Raw genomic sequence first — 18,622 nt, 5'->3', positions numbered from 1 at the left:
CGGTAAAGCACTTGCAACCAGCTGCCAGTTTTTTACCGTAAACTTTAGTTCAGTGCCGTAAAACATACATATTTCTACCGTATTGTTTTTTACGGTAAACTACTGTCAAGTACAGCTAGCAGTTTTTACCGTAAATTTTAGTTCAATGATGTAAAACATAAAAATTGCTACCGTATTTTTTACGGTAAGTAATGGTAAATGCTACGGTAAGGTTTTTTTTACAGTGTACTTCCAAAATCCGTACATTTAACAGTATTTTACTGTAAAACTACATGAAATGTCCCGTGAGAGCTTTTACAGTTTTTCACGGTATATAATAAGGGTACATACTGTTAAGGATTTAACATGTCTTTTCCGTTGCTTTTTTTACAGTATTTTACCGTTCAAATTATGAACATTTTTTACAGTGTTCTTTCCAGCATCTTCTGCATATATTGACTCCTTACTAGCAGTGACTATGATTGTGAGATCCATTTTTTCACACTGGTGACAACTTTTTTCGAGTATCCTCATAATATAAGAGCAGTCTTATGATGAACGTGAAGAGGTGTGAGAGAATGAGGCACGTGTGAGATCGGCGTCTCTGTCAGCAGCGGCTGGTCTTAAAGAGACAGCAGCCAATAAAGCTTTCTGTCAGTAAAGTTAATCAAAGAACAAAAAGAACAGAGAAAATTACTCACTGCTCTTGACTTAAGAACATTTTTAGCTTTAATAAGGATTAGTCTATATTTAATTTATAATTTATGCAGTGCAGACTGTTTGATAACTGGGCACTGGTAAATATGACATTTATTTTTTACAATTCTATTATTGAGTCAAATAACAAGTTTGCAAAGATGTCAATATTTAATTTTGTAAAAAATATTATTTTAATTTGAAAACAGTGCATTTAGTTGTTGTTGCTAGTTTGAGTCGAGAAATACACATTTCAGCATTATCACTAATCTGTGTGTGCATTTTATTTGAGAACCAAGCAAGTTGACTCATGAAACCATTTATTTATTTTATCGCATATCGCAATAGCAATATTGAGCTCAATAATCGCAACATGACATTTTCCCCAAATCCCACACCTGGTGTGTGTGTGTGTCTGTGTGTGTGTTCCTTTTTGAGAGTGTGGTTGTCAGGTGGGGTAGGGGGGCCCATGAGCTTCAGTGCCCAGGGGCCCCTGGGGGTACTAATCCGGCTCTGATGTCAATAATTAGTTATAAAACAGATAGTTCTGGACCTTGATTCTGAATGGTTGAGCCGTGTTCTAAGCCGTAGTAAATTACTCTACAAAGACTCAAGCCGCCCAAGCAACATAACGTTTTCAGTGCTCTTATCACGGTTACAGTACCATAGCATTAAGGCCCGGACTAGAAGGCTCAGAGACAGTTTCTGGTCAATCCTGTTCCTGGAGTACCCACAGCACTGCACATTTTCAAATTCAACTCATCAGCTAGTTAGTAAAGACTCCAAGACCTCTAATATGTGTGTTAGATAAGAGAGACATCAAACATGTACAGTGCTGGGACTGAAAACCACTGACCTAAATCAAGATATTTCTTATTTTAATACATCATCACCGCAACTAGATATATGAGGTAACCTCATTTTAAAAGTGTGATTTCTAGACCAGGAAAATGTATATATTTTTCTAAAAATGCTTAATCCTTATCCAGCAAATTATGAAAAATGGAAAAGTCATGTAAATTCATTGGTTGAAAAGATATTCAGCTTATAATTACAAATTAAAATAATTATTTTAAATATTTTAAATCTGTAGACACTTCAAATTTATGTAAATAAAAAAAGTAATTAAAGCGCATTTAGCTAAACTATTAGCCTACATGAGAGGTTTTATGTTCATATTTCAAATCAGTTGATATTATGTTAATATTTTCACACTCACAGAGCTTTTCTGCAGTTCCTCAGAGCAGGTAACAGTCTCCTTCGACCCTCTGGTGATGATATGATGCTGTACTTTTTAAGGTCAAACTCATCCATCACCTTTTCTGACATCAAGATCATGTTTGCCAAAGTTGAACATTGTGCAAGAGAAAGGTTTTGGTTACTTGTTCGAGATTGTAAAAATGCCTGCATTTCGTCAACAAGAGAACTATCCTTCATCTCAATCAAGCAGTGACACAGATTCATCCATCTTTCAGGGCTGATACTGTCTTCTGGACTTTCTGTGTTTTCGTGTTTTTTAAGGTTTTGGATTATTTTCTTGATGCTCTTTGGGTTGTTCTTTGTGTGAATCAGCAGATCCTTTAAGAGTCTCTGATTGGACTCCAGTGAGATGCCATGAAGGAATCGAAGGAAAAGATCCAGGTGTCCATTTTTACTCTTCAAGGCTTTATTCACTGCTCCCTTCAGAAACTCATCCAGAGAAACAGTCTTACTTGAGAGCAACTTGAAAGTTCTGGAAACATTGTTACACCAACTTCTGACCTTTCCAGATCCAGTTCTGGACTTTCCTATCTGGAAAATTTTCATAACTTCACTGTTCTTGTGTAAATAACAGAAAAACACATACAGAGCTGCAAAAAACTCCTGAAAGCTGAGATGTACAAAGCTGTAAACCTTCCTGTGATAAATCACAGATTCCTCCCTAAAGATCTCAGTGCAAATCCCAGAATACACTGAGACGTCAGTGACGTCTATGCCGCTCTCAATCAGGTCCTCCTCATAGAACATCACATTGCCCTTCATCAGCTGATTGAAAGCCAGTTCAGCAAGTTTCACAATCACGTCTCTGTTGGACTGCAGGAGTTTCTTTGGATCTCTCTCTTCATACTTCTGGTTCCTCATACTAGTTTGAATGAGGAGGAAGTGTATGTACATTTCAGTCAGAGTTTGAGGGATTTCTGCACTGAGATCTTGTTTCAGGATGTTTTGAAGCACAGTGGCTGAGATCCAGCAGAAGACGGGTATGTGGCACATGATGTGGAGGCTTCTTGCTCTTCTGATGTGTGAGATGATTCTGCTGGCTTGATCCACATCACTGATTCTCTTCCTGAAATATTCCTCCTTCTGAGGGTCATTGAATCCCTGAATTTCTGTCACACGGTTGATGTAGTTTGAGGGGATCTGATTGGCTGCTGCTGGTCTGGTGGTGATCCAGATGAGAGCAGAGGGAAGCAGATCTCCTTTCATGAGGTTTGACATCAACACACCCACTGATGAAGACTCAGTCACATCAGAAACTTTCTCACTGTCTGAAAACATCAGTGTAATTCTGCTTTCATCCAGACCATCAAAGATGAACACAACTGTACATTCATCATAAATCTTTGAGTCCAGATCTTGAAGTTCAGGATGAAAGTCCAGCAGAAGTCTGTGAAGACTGTACTGATGATCTCGAATCAAGTTCATCTCTCTAAATGGAAGAACAAAAATGAAATCTACACCCTGATTGGCTTTTCCCTCGGCCCAGTCCAGAATGAACTTCTGCACAGAGACGGTTTTTCCGATTCCAGCGATGCCTTTAGTAAGAACAGTCTTGATTTTGTCCTTCTTCTCTCTTCTCTTCTCCTCATATCCTAGTTCAAGTGAAGGATCAAAGATGTCATTGCAGTTGATTGGAGTGTCTTGGAGAGTCTTGTAACTTTTCTCCATCTGTAACACCTCATGTTCTTCATTCACTCCTTCACTCTCTCCCTCTATGATGTACAGCTGTGTGTATATCCTGTTCAGGAGGGTCTGATTCTCCTGTAGTTTGATTCCCTCAAATAAGCTCTCATACTTGTTCTTCATGCTGGTTTTGTGCTGGTCTTTGACTCTCTGCAGATCATCATGCACTGGCTGGTGAGAGTTGAGCTGCAGGGCTACTTCTGTGTCATGATGACTGATGTGTTTCTGACAGGAGGAAGATATGCTGGTCTGACAGGACACATCTCTGATCTGGTCAGCTCTCACACCACTGAAAACCCATTAAGATGAACAGAGACACAAAAACCTCTGTTAAAATAAATATAAAAATCATACTACATTTAGGAACTGACTTCCTAATATCACACATGGAGATCCTCAGAGTTCTCGCACAGATTTTATTTACCCATTGCCAACAAACTGTTAATGAATTATGTACATCAGGCATTTGGGGGCAGATAATGACCTGCATATTTAAAGTAATGAGACATCAATATTTCAGTAGTCAAAATGTTCGAATAAAAGAGAAAGGCGGCTAAAATTCTTGACCAGATTTACCAGAAACCATTATTTTAAAATATCACAGAAACACTGACATGAAGAAAAAGCAGTGTTCATGTGAAATGATGACATATAATTGATTTACTTGTAAATGGCGACAGATGATACTCACAGGGGTCATTTAATGGTACATGCACTTTTACAAGTTGATTGTACTGAAGTGTGTGTTGGCAGTGCCTGTACACAACCATCATAAAATGATAAAAATCCATCCAGTGTTTTTTTTTAAATCTTCTTATATGTTTTCCCCCGTCTCAAATCAAGCCGTTCGTCACACGTCGGACGCCCCTCCCACGATTGTTAATTGACAGCAGCGTTTCAACACAGACCCGCCCTCGCTGGTGAGCGAGCTATCATCATAGTCCGCCATTGTTGATACGCTGGAGCACTGCCTATGAGCAGAATGGCGTCTAAGCGATTGTGGTGTTCTTGGGTGTAATAAGGAACACAGCATCATTTTGATGTTCCTAAATCCGAACCGCTGAAGATGCAGTGGCTGAGTTTTGTTTTCAAAGGGAATATTCCCCACGAACAACAGCAATGCTTTCATGTTTGCACGAATCATTTCACACACCAGATTGCTTTATAAACGAGGGTCAGTATAAAGCTGGTTTTGCTAAGAAGCTGCTCCTGAAAAAAGGATTGGTACCAACTATTCGTGTTCCTGCTGCACCTCCAGAAGAAGTGAGTGTAACGTTTTATTAACCTTTATATTAATCTTTATATTAATCTTTGCAAATCGCTTGCAGCACGCTTCACGATGAATGCGGCTAAGGTTTACACAACATTACGGTACATTACGGTACATTACGGCATGTTTTCTATGTACGACGTTCTCAATATAATTCATAATCACACGTTTATAATGAACAGGGCTGCATGATTAATCGCAATTTACATGTAATCGCACTTAAATCGAGATTGCTTATCGTGATTTTAAAATCGCTTTTATTTTAAAAATAAATAATCGGCTGCGATTATTTTTTATGCGCAGTTTGTGTACGGCTCTGTAAACGCTGCTCCATCTGAAAGCACTGTGAGTTTGAGTCACTTATATAACGTGCATTTGAAAAAACAACACGCGTCAAACATCTTTCCAAAACATGAGAAGCATTTATGAACCTCTTTTTAATAACATGCAACATTTAATAACATGCATTTACAACAAACTCACTTCATAACGACAGCTGAGCTCATCCTTCTGTGAGAAGATGTGCCTTCTTACACAGAATAAGGCAGTCGTGTATTTATAAGTCATGTTTAATCAAAGCGTTTCAATCTTCTGTTTATTCAGATACAGCGATAGGGATTTCCTGGAATGATGCGCATTATTGTACTTCTGCGGCGGGGCACATTTATCGTGTTTGTGTGAGAGCGCCCTCTGGCGTTCAGATGGGGCAGTATTTACTACCAATCAGCCGCACTCCACTGACAAACTGCGCATAAAATATTTTATAACATTTTTCTGAAATCCGTCTAGTCTATGCAGTTTAGCACCGCTTCTAAGTGATCATAAGCGCCGATCTCATGGTCAAGCACCCAAAGAAAAATATGAGATATATTGTATTGATTTTAACCAATAAAAAAAAAATCAATTACAGTTTTCAGACACGATTATCTTCACCTTTTTATAGTTTATTTGAGGCAGTTTCTATGGCGTTATTTTAATGACAAATGTCGAGAGCGCATCCAAGTAATGCGCGAGCACAAATCTCTCAGCTCACAGGCGGATCTCCTTCACTCTCGCACAGAACTGGACGCTCGATCTCAAATATACAGTCTCAGACTCTTGTCTGCTCTCGCTCAGACATTACGTGTTCATGCTCAAACTCAAAATCTCTACTTGCTCTTTCTCTAGAATGTTCTTCTCTCCTGGATTTAATGTTGCCAGAAGCTTTCAACCACCAGACTTTCACGATTGACTGACGAAATAACACGTGTAGCTTTCAATTGTAGAGAAATTACGGATTCACCTTTATTTCATGAGATAGCATTTTCAAGCTGATTTTAGTCAACCAGTTCTCAAGTTATTTTATTATTTAATCATTATTTTTGAGTTAAGTGCTTATTGTAAATAGGTATTTATTGAATTATTCTTTTTAGTGAACCGTTATGGATCAGATATCAGCGAGAGCGCGACTCTCAGAGCGACAACACTCATGGAGAGAATGTGCTTTTTTTTGGTTGGTAACATAGGCGTAAATTGCGGGTGGGACATGTCCTCACCACATTTTGTGTATGGAGTGTGGAGTACGGCAGAAACATAAATCGGTGCCTATGGGTGGGATTATAGACTGATCATTATAGTTGTGCCGCCACCTCGTCTGGCAACGATACACACATTTCTTTTTTCAGGTTGCGTGCGACGGTCGTTTAAAGCAAGTCGTTTAAAAAAGTCGTGCGGACAAATGATCCTGCAGTGGCTGTTGCTGACTAATCCACCGGGTTTGGTGTCTCGTGTCGCAAATTCAATGACGCTGCAGTGAAGATCCTCTCTGACCAAATTAGTGATCTGCAGTGTTTACACGTCACATTTTAGTCTCGGTACGGGTCGCTGGAACCTCAACCGAGGTGGTACTAAAAAAAGTACCAGGTACTAGGAACTTAACACAGTGGAAACCCGCCAAAAGTGGGCCGTACTGAGGTATCATGCAGTGGAAAAGCGTCATAAAGTGGACCGTCGAAATAAAGTGTAACCATAAAATTGACATGACTGGGTTCAGTAAAATTGAAGTTCAATCAACATTTGTGAGATAATAGTTCATTATCACAAAAATGTATTTATTCTCTTCACCCTTTTCAAAAAAAAAAAAAAAAAAAAACAATTGTAAAGTGCCTCACCGTAACCTCGATTTTGCTTTTTGCAAAGAAAAAGAGTGACAGATCAGGAGTAATATTTGCTTTATGCTGAAATATAATTGAATATTTTTGGATTTGGTAGACGGTAATTTGTCTGAGAAGTTTGAGAAGCTCTGATGTTGGTTTTTAGGAGTGACAACTTATTATTGGAACATTTTGCAAATATTTTCCAATTGCCGTTTCTCCTTTAGTCGAACTGACCTTCCTAGTCCTAAGCTTTAATTTCAGAGGTCATACAGATGATTTTCAGCAGGCATCTGAAAGTTTAACTGGTTACCGCCCTCACAAGCACACTCAAATGATTTTTTCAGGTTTTCTTATAGAATGCAAATAATATAAGTGGGTAAAGTTTCCTAATAAAAAGTTGAGCAGAATGAAACCATTAAGGCTGTTCAATGGTTTCTGAGATTAGTGGGTTTGTTGTTCAATAACAGAGCAGTTTACCAGTTATGAAGAGCAACAGTACAAGCAGATCAACAAAATATAGTGTTGTTTTCCAGCTCAAGTCAGTTCAATGTTTACTCAGTTCAGTTCAATAACTGTGTCAATGTTCCAGAGATCATCAAATTCAGTTCATCTATAAAGCTTTGATAAAGATTGTCAAAGACAATATTCTCATTGTCCAGCTCAATTTAGTTCAAGCTTTTGTCACTGCAATTAAATCAATAATTCTATAATTTAGGGCTGTGCAATTAATCACAATTGATTTTTCAACTTCCAACAATTATGAAAACTAATCAACGTGAAACGATTATTGTGCCGCTGCCGCATTCGTCCAGCGCACCTTCCTTTCCTTCACAGCGTTGCGCTTTCATTACCTAAGTCAAACTTAACATCCAAAGTTTTCAGCCAAAAAAGTGAGTGTTGTAAAATATAGTCTTCTTTTGCTAAACTGCGGGAAGTGCTTGATATTATACGGTGTTATTAAAAGTGCATTAAGCCGTGAAAGAAACGCTGTTCCCTAGGCGTCCTCCTGTGCGCTCACTCTGAGACGGGGATAAACATGCATTAGAAAAGTACACTGTGGCCTTCAGATACTCACCTAAACGGTCAAATAGCCTACACACAAATATCTCAAAATGCATTTAGGCAAGTATCCTCATAAAGAGTCAGTTATGTCTTAGGGGCTGTTTACATGACACCGTTTTCAACTAAAAACCTAAAACATTTTACGCGTTTTGGCAGTTCATTTACACGACAACGGGGTTTTGGGTGGCTAAAAACGCACACTTTTGAAAACGGGTTTCAAAGTGCAAGTTTTTGAAAACTTTCTCCATGTAAACAACAAAAAAGCAAATCTCTGAAAATTAGGGTTGGGTACCAAAACCCGACACCGATATGGAACTGGTACCTAAGTAACCGGTATGTAACCGGACAGTTTTGTAATTAATCTATAGTTTGTAAAATACACACTGATGCGATGGAAGCGGCAATAACAATCATTTAACCCTCATGTGGTGTTCAAAACCCTATAACACCTGTGGTGTTCCCGGTCAAAAATGACAGGGCCATAAAAAAAAGCTTATAAATCACTCATTATACCATATTTTCACCCAATCTTGGATTCAATCTTTTTGTCAACATGTTCTCTTTCAATTAGGACTGGTTTTATATTTTGATTTGCATCTGAATAATCATAGGCCTCATTTATTTGAGAGTAGGCATTTCATTTTTTGAGTAATTTTTTTTACATTTTTTAATAATTTTGGAAATATTAAATAAAATCTGAAGAAAATTGGTATTGTTGATCACACTAGTCTACTCTAATGTTTCACCAGGAATTTTGTTTTGAAACTTTTGTTTTGTAAAAAATATGGCACATAGTCACACTTGTGGTGTTCCCGGTCAAAAATGACCGGCCTATAAAAAATAGCTTATAAATCACTCATTATACCATATTTTCACCCAATCTTGGATTCAATCTTTTTGTCCACTTGTTCTCTTTCAATTAGGACTGGTTTTATATTTATATTTGCATCTTATTATTCATAGGCCTCATTTATTTGATAGTAGGCATCAAATTTTTGGAGTAAAAAACAAAACATTTTTGAATAATTTTGGAAAAATTAAATAAAAACTGAAGAAAATTGGCACTGTTGATCACACTAGTCTACTTTAATGTTTCACAAGGAATTTTGTTTTGAAAAACTTTTATTTTGTACAAAATGGCACAGAGTTACTCTTGTGGTGTTCCACTGGGCCATTGAGGGCCATTGTTTCAGTTGGCCATTGAAAGTGAATGGGAGAGACATGTGTTAGAAGTCCATGAGGAATATCTTTAGATCTGAGTGATGGATTATGGTGAGTTTGGGCTCTTTTTAATCTTAACAATCTCATGTAAATAATGATGTGCCATTTTCCACAATTTATGCATGCTTCATTGAGTTATGAGTTAAAACGCGACATAAGTGCTAGGCTACATCTATATTCAAGGCTCTGTGTGCGCCTGTTGGGGTTTGTGTGTTACAACTCCATTAGGAATATCTTTAGATCTGAGTGATGGATTATGCTGAGTTTGGGCTGTTTTTAATCATGATAGTCTGCTGAAAATAATGATGTACAGTTTTCTACGATCTGTGCATGCTTCGTGAAGTTATGAGCGAAAACCAAACGTGAGTGCTTCATGAGTATATACTTGGCTAGATGCGTCTGTGGTATTTTCTGTGTTAGAACGCCATGAGGAATATCTTTAGATCTGATTGATGGAATATATTGAATTTGGGCTCTTTTTAATCGTGAGCTCCTGCTGTAAATAACGATGTGCCATTTTTCATGATCGATGTAAGTTTCATGAAGATACGAGTAAAAAGGCCAAGTCTAAGCTACCTTGATTGGCTACGTGAGTCTGTGCGTCTGTGGTATTTTTTTGTATTAGACTCCATGAGGAATATCTTTAGTTCTGAGTGATGGATTATGTTGAGTATGGACTCATTTTAATTGTAAGCATCTGCTGTAAATAATGATGTGTCATTTTCCACAATCGGAGCATGTTTCATGAAGATACGAGCGGAAATGTGTCTAAAATTCAGAATCCATACATGGTTTACACATGGGTCTCTTGAAGGGCTTCTTTTAGAAAAACCTAGCTCAAGTTTAGAAAAAGCCTGAAACAATTATGCTTGTTGTATTCTACTCATTGAGACCTTTCAAATGACATATGACACAGGACTATCTGAGCTGTATGATGTATTTGACATATTGCTGAATGTAATACAAAAAAGTAGTTTATAAATTATGATTTTTTTTTCTTCTAATTATCAGCAAATAACTCGGCACTACTTAGGAGTTTATCAAATTGGCTACATTCATTGTAAATTTCAGACTCTAAGCTTTCAAATGACACCTATTTTAAGTTAATCAAGGTAATAGTTTTGAAAAATATTATGATTATTTATTTCGCAGCTAGGTGGCGCTTGCAGGGGGTACACTCAGTTTTAGAGTGATAACTCAGCAGTCGTTAGGAGTTGATCAAAGTGATTAGATGCATTAAAAAGCTGAGATTCTAAGCTTTAAAATTATACATATTTTGTGTTGTTCCATTCATTGGATGCATTGGTCTCTCCCATTCACTTTCAATGGCCCATTGAAACAATGGCCCACAATGGCCCTCAATGGCCCAGTGGAACACCACAAGTGTAACTCTGTGCCATATTGTACAAAATAAAAGTTTTTCAAAACAAAATTCCTGGTGAAAAATTAAAGTAGACTAGTGTGATCAACAGTGCCAATTTTCTTCAGATTTTATTTAAAATTTCCAAAATGATTCAAAAATAATGTTTTTTTTTACTAAAAAAATTAGATGCCTACTCTCAAATAAATGAGGCCTACGATTAATCAGATGCAAATAGAAATATAAAACCAGTCCTAATTGAAAGAGAACAAGTTGACAAAAAGATTGAATCCAATATTGGGTGATAATATAGCATAACAAGTGATTTATAAGCTATTTTGTGTAGGCTCGTCATTTTTGACCGGGAACACCACAAGTGTGACTCTGTGTCATTTTGTACAAAATAAAAGCATTTCAGAAGAAATTTCCTGGTTAAACATTAAAGTAGACTAGTGTGATCAACAGTGCAATTTATTTTCATATTTTTCTCAATATTGCCAAAATTATTAACAAATAATGCTTTTTTCACTCAAAAACTGAGGTGCATAAGCTCGGATAAATGACTCCTACAATTAAACTGTTTGAAAATTGAATACAAAACCAGTCCTAATTGAAAGAAAACAAGTTGATAAAAAGATTGAATCCAATTTTTGGGGATAATATAGCATAACGAGGGATTTATAAGCTATTTTGTGTAGGCCTGTCATTTTTGACCGGGAACACCATAGGTGTAACAAGGTGAAAAAAAACAACACAAAAAAAGTAAAAAAATAAAATAAAATTTTGGACAAGTTGCTATAGTCTCTGTGAACAAAGTCACTAAGTTTCAGTTCAATGCGATAACATTAACTAGTATTTTCAGGAAAAAGAAAATCTTCTCCAGTCAAAAATGACATGAACACCACATGAGGGTTAAATTATAAATTGATGACGTGTTTAGATACACATTGTGTTGGTAACTATAAATTACTCTATTCTTCTCACACTTCACCAGCCAGTTTAAAGTATTTCTGGAGAAGTGGATGAATTGACGTGTTGACAGATAAAATTCCCTGAACTAGCCTACCAACATTGTGCACCCATTGTGCGTTATAGATCAACTAACATGAATGATCATTTTAAAGGTTTCTTAAATGACAAACCACATTCACTTATGTATTTAAGAATAAAAATTAAACTTGCATCGTGCAAGTTTACTGCAAGAATAGAGCCATGAACTTCACATACTTTTCAAATCCAGCCTTCAGTTGATCCTGATGAGCGCTCATTGTCACAGTTGTAAATCACGGCGTTCTTCTTCAAGGATGGTTTCACATCACAGCATTTAAGGTGATGCGTTCTAAAATAACGCTCACCTCGCACATGTGTAGGCTATTACTTGATAAATCTATAGTGTTTCATCGCCATCTAATGGTCTGGCAGCAAAATACAGCGATTTTAGTCGTTCTCGCGGATGCGTGTGAATGGCGATCGTTTTGACTATGATGTCGTCTGTACGTGGAAAACTCAAGGAAAAACTTCTCTGTTTTAAGCATATTGTTTTCATGTACATGTACCCTTAAGTGAATGTAAACACTGAGAAAGAGGGTGTGTAACAGTATATTGGATCCGTGCAGCTCTTAAAGTGACAGCAGCCTAATAAATCTGCTTAACCATTATTGTAAATCAAACAACAAAGGACAAAGATAAAATCACTCACTGCTCTTGAATATTATTTGTTATATTATTGAGTATTAGTCTATATTTAATGTATACAGCAGTGTTATTTGACATTTGATTACTTTATTCAATTTCTGTTGTAGACTATTACTTATCTGAATAACACAGTTAGCACATCTTCCTGTAAAACCTAAAGCAGTGCTTTTTAATTTGTATTTTTGTTCTGTTGTATTTTTTGGGGTTTTGTTTATAATTTAGTTTCTTTGTTCTTATTGTATTGCTGACTGATTACTTGTCTTCTGTAACTGTTTTGAGGACTTTTTACTTACATCAGTGGTTCTCAAACTTTTTCAGCGCGAGTCCGTCTTTGTGCAGGTGCATCGCTTCGGGCCCCCAAAGACCATTCATGACACAAAACATACAAAATTCATTCAAAACTTAAAATTTTAATTAAAGCAAATTAAATTATATAATCTTTAACCAGGATATGTATATATATATATATATATATATATATATATATATATATATATATATATATATATATATATATATATATATATATATGTGTCTGTCCAGTTACTCTTTTAACTGGTGATTTAAATATTCATGTTGACAATATGGCTTGCAATAATGTCGTGTGCTTCATGGATACACTAGAATGTTTTAACTTCACTCAGCATGTTAACTTTCCGACACACAAACACGGACATATATTAGATCTGGTTTGCACTTCAGGAGAACTTATTGAACAGCTTGAGTGTACTGATGTATGTAGTGACCACAAGCTCCTCACGTTCAATCTGACTCCTTCTTTGCAGACTGTGAAATAACGTGTTATCTGTTTTAGGAAAATCAGTGATATTGATCTTGATCTTTCTTAGTCATACTATGGGTGACTTACCAGTTGCGGCCTCTATCGACCAGTATAATAGTTTTTACATCTATTCTCGATGATTTTGCCCCTCTGAAAAAAACGTGTTGTTTCTTTTAAGAGATCATCTCCTTGGTATACATCTGAGTTGCGCAAATTGAAGGTGATAGGCAGGCAGTTGGAGCGGAAATATGAAAAAATCTAGCCTAACTGTCCATAGATCAATCATGAGATTGAGTATCATAATGTTCTTAAAGCTGCAAAAGTGGCATATTATTCTACTATTATTAGTGACATCTCAAATCCTAGAGTTCTGTTTAGAACAGTCAATAATCTAATTAAATCTCCCAGTAACTTTAACTGTTCTACCACTGAGCAGTGTGATGCATTTCTCAATTATTTTTCAACTAAAATTGAGAATATTTACAACGCCATTGCCTGTGAGGATGCTTCTGAGCTTGTTGAGGTGCATTCTCCTAATCTCTCTGGTCTTGTTTTTGCAAGTTTCAGTGCTGTTGAATTTTATTTGTTTTGTCAATGAATTCTATTACTTGCATACTTGATCCACTCCCTATGGCCGTCTTGAAAAACTGTCTGCCTGTCATTGTACCCCACATCACTGCTATTGTAAATGCTCCACTCAATTCAGGGAATGTCTCTTCTGCTCTAAAAATGGCTGCAGTTACGCCAGATCTTAAAAGGCCTGGGAGTGATATCACCGATATGTCAAATTATCGACCCATCTCCAATTTACCTTTCCTGGCAAAAATGCTTGAGCGTGTGGTTGTTGGCCAACTCCATACTCATCTTTGCACGAATAGCCTACTAGAAACTTTTCAATACGGGTTTAGATCTGGACACAGTACAGAGACTGCTCTAGTCAGGGTCCTGAATGACCTTCTCGTTATTGCCAACTCTGGGGCTTGTGGCATTTTGGTTTTGTTAGACCTTAATGCTGCATTCAATACCATATGTCACAGCATATTATTGGACAGATTGCATATGTGTCTGTCTGGAACTGTGTTAAACTGGTTTAAATCTTACCCCTCAGTTTGTTCCTAATTTGTCTATCTGGGTTCTAACAAATCTCAGACTGTGCCTCTGTGTCAGGGTGTCCCTCAGGGGTCAGTTTTGGGTCCTGTTTTATTTAGTGTTTATATGCTGCCTCTTGGGCAGATCATTCAGAAGTATGGCCTGAGCTATCACTATTACGCGGACAACACCCAGATTTCCCAGCTCTCGGCCTGATCTCAATTCTTCCTCTTCAAAATTTTCTGACTGTTTGTTGGAAATAAAAGCGTGGATGAAACTCAACTTTCTAAAACTAAACTGCTCCAAAACTGAAATCCTATTAATTAGAACTCCAGTTAAAGGGGAACTTGGCAACTATTTCAACTTAATAAATCCATTTATAAATCATTTGGATGGTTAAATAACCTGTTCTGGTGAGAACGGTGACTTTCCTTGCACCCCCCAGCGTTCCCCGGCAGAAAACCAACCTTGCAACATAGGGACTAACGTCCCGGTAAGTTGGAAATAGGAAGCGAGGCGAGCGAGGAACACAAGCTGCTTTACGACAGTTCAACATAAACACACACGGCAGAGCATATTGATAGTTTGAGACAAATTTCAAAGACAACTTGGTAGGATTTGTCGCTTTTACTTGCAGTTTTAGGTGCCCAGGCACAGGTTTTATATTAATAGAAAATAAAAATAAATGTAAAGCAGCACATTAAGTTCAGCATCCATTTAAGTTTGGATATGTAATTTTCCAGTCTATGTTTATGAATAGGGTCATCAAGAGGCTAATGAGGCTAACTAGTTATCTGGATTCCAAGTCTATCATCAATAGATTCAATTTGGATACATATTTTATATAGGTTTTTTACTAGGGATGCACCGATGCATCGGCTGAACATCGGTAACGGCCGATATTTGCCTCGTTAACTGCCATCGGCCATCGGGAAATAAAAATGACATTCGCCGATGTCACATGGGCGTCAGTTTGGTTTGATATGCTGGGGACAGAGACGCATTCGGAAGTGCATTTTCAGAAGTGCTGGGTACAATGACGCATTTATTTTTATTTTTTCTATGAGAAAACTCCTTTTCTCGAGAAAAGAACGACCATGGTGTGTAGCAGAAGAAGCGGCGGAGTATGCACGATCCGCGAGTGCTGAAGACGTTCTGCACGGCTTTGATGGGTGCGCAGGAGGACACAAATGGGCGGCGACCGCTTCTTCCAGTGGCGGGAGCTTTTCCCTCAGCGCCGTCAACAGATAGAGCGTTAACTGTACACACAGCCGCCGACTTGAGCTGCAAAGAAGCTCTGGCCTCCCTGTCAAGGACGCTTGTCAAAAAGTACGGGGAAGCTTGACCGCTCTGAATAGTGAGTGAGAGCGCGCGCGCGGTCGGGGCTCTCTCTCTCTCTCTCTGTCTCTCTCTCTCTCTCTCTCTCTCTCTCTCTCTCTCTCTCTCGCAGAAGAGCGCGTGCGCGCTTAAAATTTAATATTTTGGTATGAACATTCACCCGTGTTTTTTCCCTCATAAATGCGAACACGAAAAATAAAATGAATATTATAATGTTTTTTTTGTTGGCTCAGACAATGATTACCAAATTTCTCTCTCATATTGCTCCTCATAACAACTGAAAAAGAACTTATAAATAAGGTTATAACTGTCAACCAGAAAGTGACATTAAAGGTTTTTTTTGTTTCATAAATTGGTCTGATTGAATTTGTGCTCATTCTAGGATATTGTGATCAAGAGCCGAAAGACTTGTATGTTTCCGTGGCACAAAAGAAGGAATAAATAACAAAAAGAAAAAACATCGGCATCGGCATCGGCCATCGGCCAAGTTGTTATGTTAAACATCGGTATCGGTATCGGCCCAGAATTTCCCAATCGGTGCATCCCTATTTTTTACCCTTTATTTGTACTATTTGTGCACCCATACACACACGCGTGTGTTTGTGTGTGTTATTGCTAGTGTTGTAGTTTTTAGGGGCGATGAATATAATATAATATCTCGTCTAGGGCGCCAACAAAATCTGGACCGGCCCTGAACTTAATGTTACTCACACAGGGTCAGAGGTCACAGCAGGTCCATCACTGAGATTAGGGGGCTCAGGCATGGAGATGTTACTCTTCATAGACACACAGCTGAATCCTGAAGATGGTCCATCACTGAGATTAGGGGGCTCGGGCATGGAGTTGTTACTCTTCATAGACACACAGCTGAATCCTGAAGATGGTACATCACTGAGATTAGGGGGCTCGGGCATGGAGTTGTTACTCTTCATAGACACACAGCTGAATCCTGGAGATGGTCCATCACTGAGATTAGGGGGCTCGGGCATGGAGTTGTTACTCTTCATAGACACACAGCTGAATCCTGAAGATGGTCCATCACTGAGATTAGGGGGCTCGGGCATGGAGATGTTACTCTTCATAGACACACAACTGAATCCTGAAGATGGTCCATCACTGAGATTAGGGGGCTCGGGCATGGAGTTGTTACTCTTCATAGACACACAGCTGGATACTGGAGATGCTGCTCTCTGAGTGTGAACAGACACCTCCTCCTCTCTCTCCTCACACACACTCATTTTTTACAGGAAGTTTGCTCCTTCTCTTCCTCCTTGATGAGAGTCCTGCATGTGGACACAGAAATCATGCACAAAATACAACTGAATTGAGACATTTTATTTAATTAGCATTTATTTTACTTTAACTTAGCATAATATCAACAGATTTTCTCCAGTTACTGTAAATGTTGTTTTGTAGAGCAACATGTCGGCCACACTTTCAAACACAGCATCCTCGTTTAAACACTGGATTCACCTTCACTTTAATGACACTGCTGAACTCTAGCAGGTGTTTTTCACAATCCGTTTTTCATCTCACATTAAGCAAATATGATGTTACTTTTACGCGGTTATGTGTTTATCCTGCGACTACACTTCCTTTCCCCAGTCATCATCACTGAACACACATTACAATATAGATGATTTGAATAATTAAATAGTTTAAAGTCAAGTTAGTCAACTAAAGATTTGAACATTAAACTAAAATTCAACATTAAACTAAAATAAGTGTAAGTTTAAAGGTGAACTAAGTAACTTTTTTACCTTAACCGAACAGCTTCGGAGTCATTGGAATAGTTATATGACTTTTTTCGGGTTGAATGGTGGTCGTCTCGCACCCGCCCAAGCGCCTGTGAGCCGGAAAACCACCCTTGCAACTTTGTACAAAATAATTCTGTCATTATTGCGCTCCCTCACGCTGTTCGAACCCGAATGAAGAAGACATTTTAAAGAATGTCCCATCTGCTTTGATGTCGTTGATCTATAGAGCTGGTAAGTCCCACCCCCTTCGCTAACCCCGCTGGACCTCTAGGTTGAAAAATCGTCAATGCAAGTGAAAGGGAGAAAATAATTATTTTCTGGTCCCGTTTGAATTGTGCCATGAATGTGAACATATGTTGTCTGTGAATTTTTTATATAATCTTTCGTGTGAAGAATGCTACAATTTAGCGGGTAAAAGTTTGATACGGTTAGACTTTGTGTGAGAGCACTTTGTTGACTACAACTCTTCGCTGCTTTTGACGCGTTTGAAACGTCAACACCACTCACACACGGACACTAGCTCACGGATCCCGCTAAACATGGCTGTGTCTTTGGTGCACTTCAGCGCCTTCTTTCAGGGAGAGGACAAAATCGTTGAGGTTGGTGAAAACCACGGGTAAGTCAACTTTATGGGGTGACGTCACATAGGCGACATGTAGTCTTTCTCGTTATGTCTTTTCCACAACTGCTAGCCGAAGAATCATACCATATACTGTCAAACTCGTAACATGAAAGATTATATAAAAAATTCACAGACAACATATGTTCACATTCATGGCACAATTTAAACGGGACCAGAAAATAATTATTTTCTCCCATTCACTTGCATTGACGATTTTTCAACCTAGAGGTCCAGCGGGGTTTTACGGAAGGGGCGGGACTTACCAGCTCTATAGCCTCTGTTATCTGAGAGTCGCCAACGAGTTTTTCGACAGTGTTGTCAAACATCTATTCCGAAGCTGTAGGGGGAGCTCTATAGAGAAACCTGCGAGCAAAAAGCGAGAATACAGCGAAGAAATTCCCGAAACTGCATAGCCCTGCTTTAACCATTTTCAGCCATTTAATGCGTGTTACAGTCGACGTGAACTATCACGAAAGTAACTTTCCACTTTATCATGTATTTCAGTTTGAGTTCGTCATAAGGTCTGTTGAGACGCAAATACAAATACTATCGATATTACAGTTATGAAAAGTTTAACGAACTTACTGTCACACCACACGTGAAGCAATTGCTGATTTTCTATCTTCCGAAATGGCGCCTTTACAGTCATCGACTGCTTTCGGTTTCACTGTGAG

General features: G+C 38.1%; 1 protein-coding gene across 8 annotated transcripts in view; it reads right to left on the bottom strand.

Moving 5' to 3' along the window:
* The window catches only part of LOC308688027 (protein NLRC3-like), a 91,950-nt gene that overhangs the window by 70,334 nt on the left and 2,994 nt on the right, over positions 1 to 18,622 (bottom strand). For 4 of the 8 annotated variants that reach the window (XR_014029815.1, XM_081360857.1, XM_081360855.1 and 1 more), the window contains exons 2-4: positions 18,534 to 18,615; positions 16,281 to 16,852; positions 1,895 to 3,907 (exon numbers count right to left, since the gene is read on the bottom strand). Coding sequence is in view for 6 of the 8 variants with exons in the window: in XM_081360857.1 (XP_081216983.1) it covers positions 1,895 to 3,907; positions 16,281 to 16,807 (2,540 nt within the window). In the remaining 2 variants the exon portion in view is untranslated. The remainder of the gene's footprint in view (positions 1 to 1,894; positions 3,908 to 16,280; positions 16,853 to 18,533; positions 18,616 to 18,622) is intronic. The other 4 variants (XR_014029816.1, XM_081360856.1, XM_081360858.1 and 1 more) reach the window with 1 other exon arrangement.

This window comes from Scardinius erythrophthalmus (assembly GCF_964197995.2).
Source record: "Scardinius erythrophthalmus genome assembly, chromosome: 1".
NCBI classification, from domain to species: domain Eukaryota; kingdom Metazoa; phylum Chordata; class Actinopteri; order Cypriniformes; family Leuciscidae; genus Scardinius; species Scardinius erythrophthalmus.
The sequence above is the reverse complement of the archived record's forward strand: the minus strand, read 5'-3'. Positions and strand labels throughout refer to the sequence as shown.